General features: G+C 43.3%; 2 protein-coding genes across 2 annotated transcripts; both read left to right on the top strand.

Moving 5' to 3' along the window:
• The first annotated feature begins 578 nt into the window (after positions 1 to 578).
• Positions 579 to 7,610, top strand: poglut1 (protein O-glucosyltransferase 1). Its single transcript, XM_008298949.1, has 11 exons — positions 579 to 651; positions 2,814 to 2,904; positions 3,439 to 3,582; positions 3,675 to 3,810; positions 3,912 to 4,033; positions 4,637 to 4,696; positions 4,917 to 5,016; positions 6,031 to 6,089; positions 6,248 to 6,415; positions 6,540 to 6,596; positions 6,708 to 7,610. Exons 1-11 carry the CDS (start codon positions 579 to 581, stop codon positions 6,862 to 6,864), a joined length of 1,167 nt encoding a protein of 388 aa, XP_008297171.1. The 3' UTR covers positions 6,865 to 7,610.
• Positions 7,611 to 9,174: 1,564 nt separating this feature from the next.
• timmdc1 (translocase of inner mitochondrial membrane domain containing 1) lies at positions 9,175 to 15,971 on the top strand. Its single transcript, XM_008298950.1, has 8 exons — positions 9,175 to 9,336; positions 10,453 to 10,832; positions 10,960 to 11,125; positions 11,940 to 12,028; positions 13,083 to 13,150; positions 13,929 to 14,007; positions 15,284 to 15,394; positions 15,527 to 15,971. Exons 2-8 carry the CDS (start codon positions 10,474 to 10,476, stop codon positions 15,663 to 15,665), a joined length of 1,011 nt encoding a protein of 336 aa, XP_008297172.1. The 5' UTR covers positions 9,175 to 9,336; positions 10,453 to 10,473; the 3' UTR covers positions 15,666 to 15,971.
• The last annotated feature ends 470 nt before the right edge of the window (positions 15,972 to 16,441 follow it).

The following is a 16,441-nucleotide window of genomic DNA, read 5'->3' on the forward strand; positions in this document are numbered from 1 at the left end:
TGTGAAATATTCTCCCTAATTGTTCATCACGATTTCCACTGTCTCTGCTTGCTCCCCTCTGATAGCTCTCCACCTTTCTGTCTCCTCCTCTCACCGTCATTTAGTCTTGCTGCTCAAATCTCAGGAGGGTCTCTTCACTCCTCCTCTTCTCTTCCCGACTGAGAAACTGTATGGAGCGCATTTCAAGGATGATCATTGAAGAGGCTTTCCATTCATGTCCTTGAAATACATTTAGAAATGAGAGAAGAGAAGCTGTTGAGATTTCATCAGCCATTCCATCAGTAATGTCATTATTCATATGAAGAAATAAAATATGATACGAGGCTGTGTTATGTATTTGAAAATGATATGGGATTAATGATTAATGAATGAATGACACATTTAGGGGATGTGGATGTAATTGTGAGACAATTTGAGAGGAATATCCCTTTAATTCCGCGTTGACCTTCTCTTCTAAGCGTTACGGTATGTCTAAATGAATTTGGCTGTGCGCATTACCGTACTGGCAGCACTCAGGCAAAAGTAACAGATCCCCGCTTTGGTCTGCTCTCCAGACAAAGCTGGAGGATAGAAGGAAAATGGAGCGCTGGTGGCTGTGGAGCTTTTTATTACTGGTTCAAGTTTGTGACTTGAGTGCGGTTGGTGCTTCAAGTAAGATTTTGTTTTTTAAAGAAATACAGCTCTTGAAGGTATTTTAAAAGCAACAGTGAGACTTCGCTGCGTTTAGTTTCGCTGTGGCTCTTTGAGAAAACTTTTGAAATAGGACTCATTCAGGAGCTAGCTAACAACCCGGCAGCTAACTCCTCTGAGCTAATTCATAGGTTTGCATGAATTGTGGTTAAAAGTTCGCAAACAGAAACGATATAAACAGTATGTATAACTATTAAGGTGGTTTTATTTACTAGGGCTGAGCGAGGGTGCGCGACCAGTAACAGGTAACTGCTAATTAGCGCTAACCGGTGTATCGATACGACCCGGCGTTCAGGATCGATTAGTTTCCACGTTAACCTTTGACTGTTGCTGTGATCGTCAGTGGTGTGTTGGTAGTCAGGACAGCTGTTGGAAAAGTTAAGGATATTTTAGAGCATACAGACACCTCTCTGACCAAGAACCTCATCAGTCTGGGATCACTTCAAACTTTCTGGGCGGTTAGTGGTTCCAGCACAAAGACCAGATCGCCTCCTGGCTTTACCAGCTGCTCAGACCTTTATCCAGCTTCAGTGTCCAAACTGATGAACCACGAGTCAATGAACTAAAAAAATTGCATAATCCTGCTCTCTCACTAACTGCTTTTTCCAGGTGGAACCATCCAGAATGAGCTTCACAGCCCAACAGGTTTATTTACCTTCAAGAGCAGCTTCTCAGGCATTAACACAGCACACCATATGTCCTGCTGTCGGCTGTAAGAACGAACACAAGAGTATTCATGCAGTCCCAGCGTCGCGGAACTAAAATACAGTGGATTACTTTTGTGTTCGATGGCAATGTCATCGCACCAAAACTGAAATCCGTTACCATGAAATCCGTTACCATTAGCTTTGATGGTTTTGAGTTTTTTGTTCCTGCTGTCTGTCAGACAACAGATCAAATATGGAACAGTGACTGAATCGTGGCCCTTTAGGACTACATGTTAGTTACTTGAGAGACAAATACTGGGTGTGTACTAGTTTTATAACAGTTACATCATCTGACTGCGTTAAAAACAAGAGCTGAGAATTCAACGATATTTCCATGTCGAAGGATCACTCAGAGAAAGTTAGAAAAGGTCTCACACATTCGTTCATGTCTGTGGTGAAGCTGTGTGGTGAACGACTCCACCAGTCGCAGGGAGACTCTGTCTGTTTAGAACAGTGGTAGAAACAGGGGTTATGAACCATCTTTGAAGCATTCTGAGATGAACATTGAAAGACGCACCCTTGACTTTGATTAATTTGCAGAAATATGGAAACATGGAACGCCATAGCACCCAAATCTCTTAATTTCCAGTTGTACTCTCCTACACCGTATTACACTGACTTCATGTCAATGTCCATGGTTTTGTAATGCGATAGTGACAGCTACATGATGCTGTAATGCTTGGGTGTCCATATACTCTTTGCTATATAGTGCACGTTTTCCATACTTCCAACACTAATGAGAAACATCATCAAGTACCTGCGTTTAAATGGTTCCCTCTGTGTTTTACAAAACAGCAGCTGATCAAATTATCTCACTGAGTGAATTTTCCTGTGATGTATTGGTCAGATCAGTTTGCTTCTCTTCCCTAAGAGACCAGGCTGGCTCTTTGCTGCATGTCTTGTACCTGTTAGGTCCTGAGTCCAGTCTTGAGGCAGTGGTGGTTCACTGCGTCAGTGTCCTGGGTGGTGCTGATGCTGGCATGGTGTCTTCAGAGTTCTTTTTGTTTTGTTTATTAATATGCGACTGAAAAATCTTTTTGACTTTTGTTTAGTTCCATTAATCAGATCCATTTGGCATTTTAATAAAAGTACATTGAGAAATTAAAGATTTTGAAGTATGTGTTTCCTTGAACGGATGCTGCAGCTCTATGCAGTGTTTAAGCTAAATGTTTCTGGTGCATGACACGGTCACTCAGACTCAGTGAGGTTAAGCTGAGTGGAACGACTGTGTATGTCCAAACCTACAAAATGCACACTTTTTGTGAAGATTAGCAAGTTGCAAACTGTTGAAAAGGCTATTTTTAGATGTTTTATTCTCATTAACAGTGATAATGTCAGTTTTGTGTTTCTTGATTAAAATGACATAATTTGAAAATCTCCTCTGACACAATTTGCCATCTGTTGTTGTTGTTGCAGGAAAGCAGTGGAAAAAAATCAGAGAGAAGATTTCTGATGCTGTTAACGGGTACAGTCCATGCAACCCTGTCAACTGTAGCTGCCATCTGAGGTGGGTGCAGTGCCGCCTTATTCCCGCTGTACATCGTACTGTAATGATTATATAGCAGTCTTTATTTGCAGAGCAGTTTGCTAAACCAAAGTTACACAGTGCTTCCTACAGCAGCATAAATAAAGACAGAAAAAAATGAATATAGTATTGGAAAAGGTAGTATTTAAAAGAAGGAATTCAAAGAAATTTAAGGGAATAAATGGAAATTTAAGGCTCTCAGCTGAAAGTATGATTCAAGAAGGGACTTAGACGAGTTGTCTGACTCAGCCCACCTGACTTCCTGAGGCTGATTGTCAGTTAAACGCTCTGGCCCCTGGAATAAACAAAAGGATAGTAAAATAATTATCGGGAAACCTTTATATTGCAGTTGTCTAAGTGTCAGAGATGCACTCTTAACTGATGAGACTTACATACTTATATTATCACGACTAACGTTCTATTCAGAAATATAAATATTGCTGTATTGTCTCTGAGCTGGTTGGGCTTTAAGTCAGTAATATGAACCTAATCACTTCCCTCTGGTTTCTGTCTCAGTGTCCTACAACATGACTTGCAGCCCTTTAAAGGAGGAATCTCTGAGGATTTCATGGCTGCTACGGTCAAGAGAGGGGTGGGCACTCACTACCAGGTCATTGGACACAAGTTGTACAGAGAGCGCAACTGTATGTTCCCGGCTCGGTGAGGAGGAAAAGTTCCTGGTGTCATTATTATTTGATCAAAAGAGAAGTTCTTGTTGAAGTCGATTGCTGAAGTCCGTCTCCTGTTTTCAGGTGCAGCGGGGTGGAGCATTTCATTCTGGACGTGATCGACAGGTTACCTGACTTGGAGATGGTCGTAAATGTCAGAGATTACCCTCAAGTCCCGAGCTGGGTTCAGCCAACGCTGCCGGTCTTCTCTTTCAGCAAGGTCAGAATGTGGGCAGTATTTTTATGCGCACTGACAAACACACACAAATGTTTCTTCAGTGCATGAAATGTTTTTGACATGTCAGTGTTGGATTTAAGTAGACCTCAGACTACCAGGACATCATGTACCCTGCATGGACGTTTTGGGAGGGCGGACCTGCCGTGTGGCCCATATACCCCACTGGACTGGGAAGATGGGATCTGATGAGGGATGACCTCAGAAAGTAAGGACGAGAACACGTCAGCGCTGTCGTGAACTGTGTGTTGATCGTTGCTGAGATTGCAAACCAGCTGGTTTATTAGTCAGCTGAAACTAAGTGAGAACTGTTGTCATAGTGCTCCCTGATAGTGAACACGTCGTCTTTGAGTTTTGGACTGTTTTTTTTGGACAAGCCTTTTGAAGACATCTCATTGGGTTTGTGAGAAAATATGATGGACGTTTCCAGTATTTTCTGCCCGTTTATTATTATTAAATGACAAGCAAAACAACAGGCTGATCAAGTGATGACAAAACAAATTACATAAGAGTTTTTAACCAATTTTGATGAGTTTCCTTATAGTTTTAGTTTATTTATCCAGAACATACAGTAAATATTAACCTGTTGTATCCAGATGGGTGATTTAACTGGGCTCCTGTGTTTCATCTCCTCATGAAGAGAATACTTTTTGTGAGATATGGTTTTAAATTTTACTTTAATTGTCACTCAGTCGATTGATCTTTTTGATGACACATGGCTATCCGCTTAATCACAATTTAAGAAAACTGATTAGTGGAACATTTAAATGTAAAGCATGTGTTGTATATGACTTTATTCTTGTCACATTAGGTCTGCAGCACAGTGGCCCTGGAAGAAGAAAGAGTCCAGAGGATTCTTCAGAGGCTCCAGGTCAGTCTGTTGACACTGTGTACTCAGAACATAGTCAGACCTGCTACATTTTCCTACATTACATCTGCTCGCTGCTCAGGACATTTGTGCCCAAGTGTTGTGCACCCTGACCACTTGGCTATCATGTTGCTTTGAGAGTAAACTCATTGGAGAGAAAAAAAACAGTCTGCACCAATGTAAATGGTTTTCTAACGTCAGTTATCTGTTCTCTGTTTGGTAGAACCAGTGCAGAGCGCGACCCTCTTATCCTTCTGTCCAGAGAAGCTCCAGAGCTGGTGGATGCAGAGTACACCAAGAACCAGGCCTGGAAGTCTGAGAAGGTCGGTCACACTGAAACCACATCACATGTCTCAGCGTTCAAACTCAGGACAAGGGTTGTAATGCACTGGATTCTCCCATGAAATCTAAAATGGACGCCGCTCTGCTCGACCATTAACACATGAAGTATGATCCAAAGCTCCACTGTCACACAAAGACCAGTAAAGCCTGGTTGATCAGTTGTTCAGCACTAATGCCCATCAAGTTGTTTGCTGCTTTATCCAGGCTTTGAGAACTAGAGACGGTTTGTCCACGGCAAATGTGTCGCTATAGTTCATCAGAAAGCATTCGGCACCTTTTTTTTTTCCTATGAACTACCTGAGAGGCAGATGTGAAATTCTCCAGAAGGATGCACAAAACGCTGCCGAGCAGCCTGAGAATATTGGACTGAAAACAGAGTTAAACACTGAGGGGATGAGCAAAGGAAAAGAGAGCAGTTGGTGGTTGTAGACAGGCTGCAACACTTAAGAGACAGTCTGGATTAGTTTCTGTCCCGAGTGTTAACAGGAAGTTCACCGGGTTTGGTGCTGATTGTATGAGAAGGGAAAACTTAGGCAGACTTTCAGGCTTCTTTGCACTTCAGAAGAAAAAGCTGAGATTGTCCTCTGTGCACATTTTGTTCCACTGGAGCTCAGAATGTAGTGAATGAGTTGTCAGGTTGTCTCTACAGCGCCCTCTAATGTTCATTTGATGGTAAGGCAGCAGGACATTTCTTAAAACCATGCAGTTATATTTTTGTTAATGAAAAGGCAGTTATTTAATGCAACTCATTACCTGTGCATACTGTGTCTCTTGCCAGTGTCAGGGTATTATTTTTCACCTTCAGACTTATTAAAAACTTCTTATTCCAGTGATAATCTGGAGATCGTAATAAGTAAATCTGACATGAAAATCCACTAGACTGACTTTCAGATTCTTCCCAAGTCATTTTTTACAACACTGACAAAAACAAAAATCTCTCTGAAAGTTGCTCTGCCATGTTTATGTGCCAATCAGTAGTTTTCTCTCTGTTTCAGGATACACTCGGGAGACCCCCAGCCAAAGAAATCCCTCTGGTCGATCACTGCAAATACAAGTAATCACCAAGCTCTGTTTCCTTTGGAAGACATCACGTAGCATCGTCCCAGCTGCTGGACCTCATTCTGATGAGAATCTGCAGCTCCAGATGGTGTAGAAGCATTAAAAAATATACAATCTCATCAAATTTCCCTTCTTTCTCTCCAACTTCTGCAGGTATTTATTCAACTTCCGGGGTGTGGCGGCGAGCTTCCGCCTCAAACATCTGTTCCTCTGCGGCTCCTTGGTGTTTCATGTGGGGGATGAATGGCAGGAGTTTTTTTACCCTCAGCTCAGGCCTTGGGTCCACTACATCCCAGTCAGGCAGGATCTCTCTGATGTCAGGTACCTCAGCTTGTGCCATCTCCTCCCAGACGCTCTCCTCAGATGTGACGATAATCCTTTGTGTTCATTCTGGTCGTTCTGTACGCTAAATGTTGATTTGTCTTCACATGTCCTGTGTCCTCAGAGAGCTGCTACAGTTTGTCAAAGAGAACGATGACATCGCTCAGGAGATCGCCACGAGGTAACAGATGATACCTTCTGATTGAACTTTGATGGAAATACACTGCAGCAGCCATGTTATTGCTTAAGCTTTGTCCCTGTGTGTGACGTCTGTTTGCCTTCCTCTCCACAGGGGTCAGGACTTCATCCTCAACCACCTGCGAATGCAAGATATCTCCTGCTACTGGGAGAGACTCCTCACCGAGTTTAGCCAGCTTCTCACCTACAAACCTCAAAGAAGGAACAGCTACAACCAGATTGTCCACAGACCCACTAAAACGGAGCTATAAGACAGAGACTCTGGGGGACCAGGGCAGCTGTAGTGAAGGAAAACCTCAGATCCTGAATGTAATTGCTGCACCACAGCCAGCAACGTTGTGTTTTGTTGTTGGTGTTCCATTGTTATCAAAAGCCCAGTTTAACTAAGGTGTAAAGTTTTGTCAGGACTCTTTTTATTTATTTCTGTGGAGCGCACAAAAGCCCGTGTGTGTTCACAGGAATAACACTCACAGGACACAAAGGAGTGGTTGTCCATGGAGGCTTCTGCTTCTTCTTTTACATTTTGCTTCCAGAAATGAGCCCCGTTTCTGTCTATTGTCTGTCTCACCAGCGAAATAATATTTGAGATGTGCTTTTTCACTTTTTTAAAATACTCACTACAGGGGTACTCTAGAAATTTCACACATTAACTTTAGTTTACTCGTCATAAAGGAGACAGCTGGCCTAATTGTATAATGACTTATACGGCACTGAAAGGAACAGAAAAAATCCCTGATTATGTCTTAGTTTCGTCATGAAGGATAGTAGGTTTCGTCTAATTTTGAAAATATTATGTCCTGGCTTTGGAGGACCTAAAACACTTGAGGACATTTGAGTTATGGCAAAGATAACTGCTCAAGGATGTATCATCGTTATACTAATTGAGGTACTAATAGAGAGGCTGTCAGAGTTGCTGTGATGGGAGAATTTCTGGAAACTTAAAGGTCTCATATTGTGCCTCTTGTCAGCAAATTAATGAAAGCTTTACACGTCTCCACTCTGTGTTTCAGTTCTTCAGCTCCAAACACTGCAGACATGGTTCATTTCATCACGACTGTCTAATCCAGGGATCTCCAGCTCTGGCCCTCCTGAGCTACTGTCCTGCAGGTTTTCCGTTCTGCAACACACCTGACTCACATTAATGGATCTCCTCTGTTGTCAAGTTCTACACAAGTCTGTTGATGATCCATTGATCTGAGTCGGGTGTGTTGCAGAAACGTCTAAAACCTGCAGGACAGTCGCTCACGAGGACCGGAGTTGGAGATCTCTGGTCTAATCCCTGGTTTGTAGTTCTGTTTTAAACGAGCCCTGAAACCCAATGAGCTGCTGCTATTCCCGTCCGCTTCAGGAAGAACATGCCGTGTGTCTGTCACTGGTGGCTGAAGCTGTTACTCAGAACCTGGATTGAATTCTGACTGGCGTGTAAAGCTGGGAGGCTAACTAGCTGTGGGTGGGCCTGAGGAATGTCCTCCAGCAGCTTTTATTTCACACCTCCTAGTTCACAGCAACCACAAAACGTAATGAGAAGGGATTCTCACCGTATGGGACCTTTAAAGTTGGTATCTTGTGTGTCCTTTTTGTGGAGTTAGTGAAAGTATTCTGCCCAGGAACTCTGATATGTTCATCCCTATCTGCTCAGATATTATCAAAGCAGTGGCCATAATTGGTATATAATGTGAATAACAAGGAATATGTGACGTGTAAGGACAAGAAGAACTACTGTTGCATCCAGTATTTGAAATTGTACTCAGCTGTGACATTTAGGCATTTCTTGGTGGGACTTGAAGATTTTTTTAAGTATTATTTTAGTTTCAAGTAGTTTGAATATCTTTCTTTTTTTGCCATGGACAGTAAGGTTGAATGTAAAATCCATGGAAGACATACCTTGCTCCACTGGCCTTTCCAGTCCAGCAGACGTTTAACCAAGTTCGATTACAACAAATCTGCATTTGTATGTGGTCTTATTTTGGTTTTATTGCTTGAAAAATACAAGAGAATGACATTTCCTTTCACACAGAGTGCCAACAGTAAGCAATAATGTTCAGAGTAACACATTTTTTTACTCACATGTCTGAAGTTTCCAAGAAACACTCATGTTTGTAGGCTTTACCTGTTCAGAGGTAGCTGTCTTGGTGTTAAGAGACGACAGATGACAACATCGATACAGGGTCATGTTGAATATGTTGTAGTATTCACATTGTACTGTCAACAAGTAGATTTTTACTGATGTTATATTTTCCACTACTGTTGTAAACTGTGGCCCATTAGTGTACTGATTTGACCAAAAAAGCTGTGATCATGTGCCTGGTCAAAGTGTGACATTCAGGTTGTTGTCATAGCTTATGCAGCTTTTTTATTTTTTATTTTTAATCCCAATAAATTTGTTAAAGACATTCTGAAGCTGTCTTTGTCATTGTATTTTATATAGGATCAGTAGAGAGTATTTGAATGTCCTCATTTGAGCCAGCAGCAGCGCGCATGTTCGGTCCTCCAACCACAGGCGGCGCTGTGGTCGCTGCATCTGCGCAGCCGCACATCCTGGCCGGGTAAGAGGTCGATTCGGAGCGCAGGTGGGCTGTTGATAGAAAGTCAGTGGGGAGAAAACGGACGAAAGAAGGACAATTGTCAAAAACAAAATGACACACATTAATTTATATTAACCGGGGCGTCTCTGCTTCATAAAACAAACGGCTTGTTGTTGAAGAACTTCCGGCCGGCTGCTGGTGAGCTGCTTCTTACTTGTGATATGACAGATGCTAGCAGCATGCTAACTGCTAACACTGAGGTTTCCATTTTCGGACTTTAGCTTTTTAGATAAAGTCACGAGTAATTTATCATCAGCTAAATTAAACATTTTCTCTACATATTGTGAACAGTTCAGATGTAAAGGGATGTGGTAGTTTGTCGCAGCAAAGCGGTTGGGTTTTAGCCTAGCTAACAGCACCGACAGAGCGAACAGCTGTACAGCATTACACTGATGAGCAAAAATCAACAAGCTCATGAAAACCTTGAACGTTGGAAGAGCCAATACGTACACGGTGATTTGTATCCCCAGCTGGGCGCACCGTTCTCTGCATGTCAGTCCTCTGGTCTCCTTAAACTATTTACTGTCTCTCTTCACTGCATCATGTCAAATAAAGGTTTAAAATGCCACCAATAAACCCTTAAAATGTCAAACTAAATTGGATAATGACATGTATCTGAAGTAAGCAGTTGTTAAAATTAAGAAGCTATGAGCAGCAAATGGTGGTGACTGAAAAATTAAGGATGAAAGAACAGAAAACAGGGATTGCCGGTCTTGATTGTTTGAGAAAAGCCTTCAAGGATATGGTGATAATTTCTGTTAACCTCTCCAGCGCACTGCTAAAACGGTCCCCAGTAATGCTTGAGAAACTGTATGGTTATCAAAGCAATGTTTTTAAAGTCAAGATTCAGCTCAATATCCAATCTGAAATGGATTTAAAAGGTGTGATGTCGCTTTACAATATGAGACACCATCACACAAGGAAGACGACATGAATTTGGAAAAACCGCTGGCATGGCAGTTCAACCGGGCTCAGAACGCTGCATGATGTATATCTAAAGTTACAGCCTTTGTGATTTGGTAATTGCCTTGTTTCAGATTGCAGTTTCGATTTGAAATCAATGAATGGCTCAGCCCTAGTGCCCGGTGTGTTCTGATCTGGCTGCAGCCTTTAACAGCTGCTGAGCTGGACGGGCTGTGTTGCCCTGTCAGGATTTCATCAGCCTCACGGCTATTTGTTTTGATGGAGCCTAACTGGAGGCAGTGAGTGCAACATCTCAACCCGTGACCATGTGTTTCTGCCTCCCTACTGCAGCCCAAGGCCAGCTGAAGCGTGATGCAGCCAGAGCAGAGCAGAACAGGCTTTGGCCTGCAGAGACGACCGGCAGATTCAGCCCCCCTGGGCATGCAGAGCACCGGCCTGCTGCGGGGTCTCATCCAGAGCGCCAGGCCCCCTTTCTTCTGCTTCCTGCTCCCCAGGGTCCATGCAGCTGATGTGGCTGCTGCCCAGCCTTCACAGATGCTCTCCTCCTCCTCCTCCTCCACCTCCACCACCACCTCCTCCTCCTCCTCCTCCTCCTCCACCAGCCCAGCTCCTGTACTCGCTCCGTCTCCCAGCACCCTGCCAAGGAACTTTGGCAAGCCAGAATTCCCAGACACAGGATGGGGACGCATCAAGGGCCTCTTTAACAAAGAGTTAGTGTTCATCAGTCGGTTGTTTTTCTTTTATCATCTCGCTCACCTTAAAAAGCCTAAAATATAAACCACCTCGCCACCATTTAAACTGTAGGTTCTCAAATGGAACATGTTTCTCTCCTTGTAGTGAATCACAGAGATACCCAGAGGAGTTGACCAATGTGATGAAAAGCGGCTTTGTTGCTGCCATGGCAGGCCTTTTGTATGGGGGCCTGCCAGCGGCTCGCTACGCCAGAGAGAGGTACATCCAAGTCAGCCAGGCAGAAATGTACAGTAGTCGTGTGGAAGCAGTGGTAAGTGAAACCCATAAGTGTGGATGTGCCCTTGAATGCTTCAAAATACTTTGTGGAACATTTGTTACAACGATGTCAAGTTAAATTATAATTTTGCCGTCTTATCTTTAATTTTTAGATTACATACCTGTGGAGCAGTGTTGTGATTTGTTTTAAATGATCGTCCACAGTGGTCTACATTGAAAGATTAACCCTATATGCCAGTGTACCATGTTGTGCTGGCAGGGCACTGGGTGCACTTCATACCAGCGCCTCATCTAAAAAGATGCTCCCACGCTGCAGGGCTTTTTTTCTGACAATATCTTAAGAACATGTCACCATTCTGTCATTACATAGTAGATGCGATTTGCTCCCTGAAGATGAGTGACAGTAATGACACCAGAGTTTTCACAGAAGTTCAGAGGTTTTCAACTAGAAGGGCCTCCAGCAGCTGCACAAAAATCACAGAGTGCTCTGACAAAGATGCTTTTTTTCTAGGGACCAATCTTCATGAAGAACAATTGAAAAAGATGTTATATAGAGACTCAGCCTAATCCTAGAACATGCAGAAGAATATTACAATGACTGTTTAAATGTAAAGTTACAGTGACACATAAATAGCCACATACTTCTGAAACATTTTAATGTGATATTCATCCGTTACACTCTTTAGTTTTTAATAATGCCTTACATTGTATTTTTTATTCATTTGTGTTTTTCACATTGTGTGTGTTGTTTGTTTCTATGAAGTGAACTGGTGGCTAAAAGGAATCAGCACTGGGGTTTTAATAAAGCTGTCTAATCCAATCGTGGTGTGTTGTGTCTTTTCTATCAGCGCGCGGCACACAACGCAGCTTTCCGGGGTTTTATGAGGTATGGATGGAGATGGAGCTGGAGAGTGGCTGCGATCGTCACCATGTTCAGGTGAGCGATATAGGTGGAGCGTGTGAGTAGGTGTCTGATGGAGGGAAAATTGTGTTTTATGTGGAGTAACCTTAACAAGGGAGAGATTTTATTGTGTCTCAAAGCTGAAAAGAACAAATAAACTGTGTGTATTGTACAACATACAACAGTGGTGAGTACACAGTGCAGAAAATACTATTTAAATGTCAGTTGCTTCAAATTTGTATCCATCCATCCATTTTTGATGAAAACAACTCAGACAGTGTGAAGGACATTGCATAACATCAGCCTTTGTGAACACTGTCCAAGAAAAAACATTGCTTGCTTTTTGGCAAAAAAAACTGCAAGATCAAACTTTACTTAAGAACATAAAAAGGAGCTTGATGAATATTGGGAGCACATTATATTTCCGATTAGACCAAGATTACCTTGATTGGCTTAGATGGCACGAAGGTAGTGATGATACGGGAGTCCAAGAGTGCTCAAGGTGTCGGGGAGATGATTTTCAGATGAATGCCTGTGGATGTACCAGAATGCTGGCTGACACACTGACACACTGATGTAAAAGTTTGTAAAGAAGAAGAAAGTGACAGCTATGACCTGGCCAGGTGTGTTGCCTAATTTGAATCCAGTAAGACACCTTTGCTGGATTTGGAAAAAAGAAAGGCAGAGCAACACAACCCTTCCAGCCAAGAGCAGTCGATAAAATGGCCTCCTCTGAAGACAGCCACAACATCTCCAGAAATTAGCTGAACACTGGTGTCCTCCTAGCTGAGGAGGCTTGAGTCTTTTCATCAACAATGTAGTTGGACTTCAAAAGTACAAAAACTAAGATGATTGAATGTAATTGTTTTGAGTTCCTGCTGTTGGGCCTGTAGTTTCAACACAGTAAATCTAAACTACAAATACCATGCTGTTCTGTTTATAAATAACACAGTTGTTGTCAGGGGATACATTTAAGTCATATTGCACAGGGCTGTACTCACTTGTGTTTGTTGACTTTTCATTTCTGCTGCTCATCTTCATAACTGTTGGTTTCATATGTGTCTCTGTTCCTTCTCCCTTCCCACTGCAGTTCTGTCAGCACCGGACTGTCTGTCTACCGAGACAAAGATGCCGTCAGCAATTATGTTGTAGCTGGAGGTGAGATGTTTGGGCCTGTTGACTGGTTTTATTTCGTTTCAGGCACACATACAGTGTTTGTACAGTTGACTTTTGTTGCTGCTGTGTGCCGACTGCCTGCAGTTTTATGTATAGACTATAGTGTTGTGTTGGATTTCTGATCTGACCCACCACGAGAAAGACTTCATGAAAGTTTGAGAACACATGCTTTTGTTTAGTGAGAAGAATCCTGTTTTTATCAGATGTGTTATGGCTTCGATCAGTCAAAGGGCTAAGGAGATGGTTTTATTAAAGTTTAACTCCTCAATATTTTGAATATGAAATACTCAAAAGATTCATGAACACAAAACTAGGAACGTGGAACACTGATTGTGCACTGAAGGATTTGTTTTGGTGAAGTTGTGTTGATAACAGCAAAGTGATCATTTGTTTGAAATGTGACACATGGCTTCTCAGGATATTTATCTCCAGGAAGTTGACAATATTGTCCTTTCCTTACACGACCAGGTTCCTGGGGCACTCACTGGTCGGGTGATAACTATGAACTACAAGTCGTGCACGTCCTTCCCCATGTCTCCACCCTCGCTTCTGCCACCTCTCTACTGCAGCTGTGTTAATATAGGCATAAAAATGACCATGTTTAATAGAACCATCTCCGTAGTGTAATTTCATATTGTTACAGCTTGTATGTCTGCCCACTTTCTGATATACTAGAGTGACAGTCTTTCAGTGAAATAGTTCTAACACACTGTCCAGCACGCTGGCCTCTGATTGATGATGAAACTCTGTATGTGAGCAGCTGTCACTGTGGGCCTGTTCAGACTGAACCTGGGACTGAGAGGGCTGGTGGCAGGGACCATCATCGGAACAGTCCTGGGGTAAGGTTGCCTTCTGCTTCCATAAGCATCCAGTGATCACCCAAACCGTCCATGGAATCAACTTTTTACAGCTGATCTGATCCAGCATCCTCAGTTCTCAGTACTGGGCTTAGTTCCATTGTCAGACACTGCTGTGCATTTATTTACACAGACATGCATATGCGATCATGCATGTGTGCGTGTCCACATTCATGCTAGTGCGCTGAGAGCAGTGAGCACTCTGGCAGCCAGCTGTGCTCCTCCCAGCAACCCTCTGTCGCCCAGCTGAACCCCTCCACTCCCCCACCCCGCTTCCAAGTCTGTTCACGCTGCCAGAGGGACTCATGTGCACCGCAGAGGGCCATGTTTTGGGTAGTAAAGCAAGGAGGCAGGCCAAGGCAGCAGCTGCCCCTCTCCATTTATACCATCACTGTTATTCCAGCCTTTCATCTCCATCTACCACAGTCTGATCTGGACTGGTTGGGACTTCACTTTGTCTTATCTCCCTTTCCTCAGCTCACTCTTTGTACTTTTCACCTGTTCCGGCATTCAGCTGCGTGCACAGAGCTAAAAGCAGATTGAATGGTGGAAATTGGGTGTGATGTGTTTGATGGTGTAACAGGATGGAGGGGCTCGTTTGGACCGTGATCATGGCGTCCCTCTATTGGCTCGTCTGTTCTCCTATTGGCTGTCCACTGCCAGTGTCTCCTCCTCTCACTATGTGCCTGAGTGGTCAGCCACCTGGAGCGTTTGATGTGTGCAAACAGCTCCGGCCCTGCTTCTGCCAGGGGCAGTTGAGGCAGAGAGGGGGTGAGATGAACGCAGGCAGATAATCGCAAAGCACATCACGCTCCAGATCTTGCCCCAGAATCATTCCCTTGTCTGGACACGTAGAAGAGGTGTGACTGGAAGGTGGGGTGGCTTTGCAGGGTGTTGGGGTGAGACTTTGTAAGAGACTGCTGAAAGGAAAATGGACCTGATAACTGCTGGGACGGGTTCTACTTTGACAGATTATGTAAGAGCAGGAACTGTTTTAGGGAGATATTACACACTGTGGATGTGTCCAGTAAATAGTCAGCTGGTGTGTTTTTATGGAATGTTTTAGTGAAGAACTTGGTTTGATCTGTGATGTAAGTTGCAGCAGTGCCAGACTCCAGAGGGCCACAGGAACAGAAGCACGTCCAGCTCCCTTCTGCTTTATTCATAACGCTAACAGTGTGCACTCTGAAAAACCATCTCACGTATTTAGAATGCACATACACTTTATTTGTAATTACATAAGCTGACTTCTGCACAGGATTCCTGTTGGTGGTTTGATCATCGGTTTGCAGTATCTGACTGGAGAAACTATCCGAGAGAGGAGGAGGAGAGAGCACAGAGAGCTCTATGAGCTCAAGCTCGCAGAATGGCAAGTTGTTGTTGTTTTTTTATTCAGATTTTTGATGGATAGTTCAACAAGCATTAAAAAAATAATTGAAAATTGCTTGTTGTCCTGATGTCTCTCTGTTAACCCGTTACTCTCCTTCTTTCCAACGCGCAGGACGGCCCGTCTGCAGCTGACGGATGAGTTGATTGCTGATCTGGATGTTAGCTCTCAGGCAGAGGAAACAAATAAGGACGTGCAGAGGATCAAGGAACTGCTGAGTTTACCACAGAATGAGGATGTGAGCAAGGACTGAAGCAGCCAATGAGAGTGGCTGCCTTACTACCTGATATCCATTGGACATTGAAGGTGGGACTTCAGAGAACTGTAGGGGTAAATCAATCCTTTCTTTGCTGGGACTCTGCACATCTTTCCAACAGATTCACATCAGGATTTGAAGACACTGCTGAGCATCACCAACGAGAGTCGCCTCAGCAAGCTGCTGAGAACAAATGTGGAATGGACTACAGGAATGTCACAAGTCTTCAAATATTATTTCCTGTTAGGTTTGTTCCACAAAGTTCACATTGACACCGTGATAATAAAGCTCAAATTAACTGAACATAAAGCGTGAGGTGGACTGAATGTGGTGCTCATATCAGTAGTGGTCTGATCTTCTAAGGATTGTGTCTTGTGTGTTTTTTTTATCATCTGTGTATTTTATCTGTGGTTTACTTTTGATTTGCCTCCTGGGCTTTTCAGCAACTAGGTCAAACATAGTCTTGGCCCCTGGTGTAAACAAGATGTGACACAGCAACAGCTGGGGCCCAGGATGCAGCTGTGGCTGCTGATGTGCAGATGGACAGCCAATAGATTGACCAGTTTGTGTTCAGGAGTGCAGGGACTCCGCTGTGATCGTAACTTCAGGTAACGTCACACATCAGAAACTACTGTTGATGTATTTTCACCTGAAGTATGCTTTCACGCTCACGGAGGTCGTCTCCAGAGGTAAGCGTTAGAATCTCATTTTACCTTTAACTTTTCGTGGCAGCATTTTAGAGTTATGAGGATATATTTATGTTTTAAACCATT

Source organism: Stegastes partitus, unplaced genomic scaffold, assembly GCF_000690725.1.
Source record: "Stegastes partitus isolate 25-593 unplaced genomic scaffold, Stegastes_partitus-1.0.2 Scaffold1362, whole genome shotgun sequence".
NCBI lineage: Eukaryota > Metazoa > Chordata > Actinopteri > Pomacentridae > Stegastes > Stegastes partitus.